The sequence below is a fragment of the Frankliniella occidentalis genome, unplaced genomic scaffold (assembly GCF_000697945.3).
Source record: "Frankliniella occidentalis isolate FOCC.00 unplaced genomic scaffold, Focc_3.1 Scaffold63, whole genome shotgun sequence".
NCBI lineage: Eukaryota > Metazoa > Arthropoda > Insecta > Thysanoptera > Thripidae > Frankliniella > Frankliniella occidentalis.
The window spans coordinates 168,587-169,157 of NW_026267193.1; the positions used below are offsets into that span (position 1 = coordinate 168,587).

General features: G+C 51.0%; 2 protein-coding genes across 2 annotated transcripts in view; one reads left to right on the forward strand and one right to left on the reverse strand.

Annotated features, from left to right (window-relative positions):
• Nucleotides 1-350, forward strand: part of LOC113202207 (probable G-protein coupled receptor 158) — a 121,900-nt gene extending 121,550 nt beyond the window's left edge. The window contains exon 11 of the mRNA XM_052268042.1: nucleotides 208-350. Coding sequence (XP_052124002.1) covers nucleotides 208-350 — 143 coding nt within the window. The remainder of the gene's footprint in view (nucleotides 1-207) is intronic.
• LOC127749529 (zinc finger protein ZIC 5-like) overlaps nucleotides 1-571 on the reverse strand; it is a 137,903-nt gene that overhangs the window by 120,639 nt on the left and 16,693 nt on the right. The gene's annotated exons all lie outside the window — the stretch shown is intronic.

Sequence of the window (571 nt, forward strand, 5' to 3'; positions counted from 1 at the left end):
TCGCATTCAAGATTAAAGGTCCAGGGACACGAATTTGACACAATTTTCAAATCCACCCATATATCATGTGTCACGTATGTGTGAAACGTAGGGGGCGGAACGTTTATCAAAGACTCGGAAAAAAAAGGGAGGTAAAAAAAAAACAACGAGCAAATACCACTATTTGGACAATGTCAAGCTATATGTTTTTGTATTTATCTTTTCTAGTCGAGCTGTCCTTCCTGCTGTGGGGCGTGCGGCTGTGCATCGTGGTGCGCAAGGCACCCACCGAGTTCAACGAGGCGCGGTACATCTCGATGGCCATCTACAACGAGTTCCTCCTGTCGATCTTCCTCAACGTCTCCATGTGAGTCATGCGTCAAACTGCGAGCACTAGTGCAGGAAGGGGACAGAGAAGGGTCTTGAGAAGGGGGCCCATTACCTACAACTCGTTATGGCTTCTTTCAGGCTGTTCCTCCAGTCCTCCGCCAACCCGGACCTCCTGTTCATCATCCTGTTCGCGCACACCCAGCTCACCGTCACGCTGCTCCTCGCGCTCATCTTCGGCAGCAAGGTGAGGACGACGACCAGC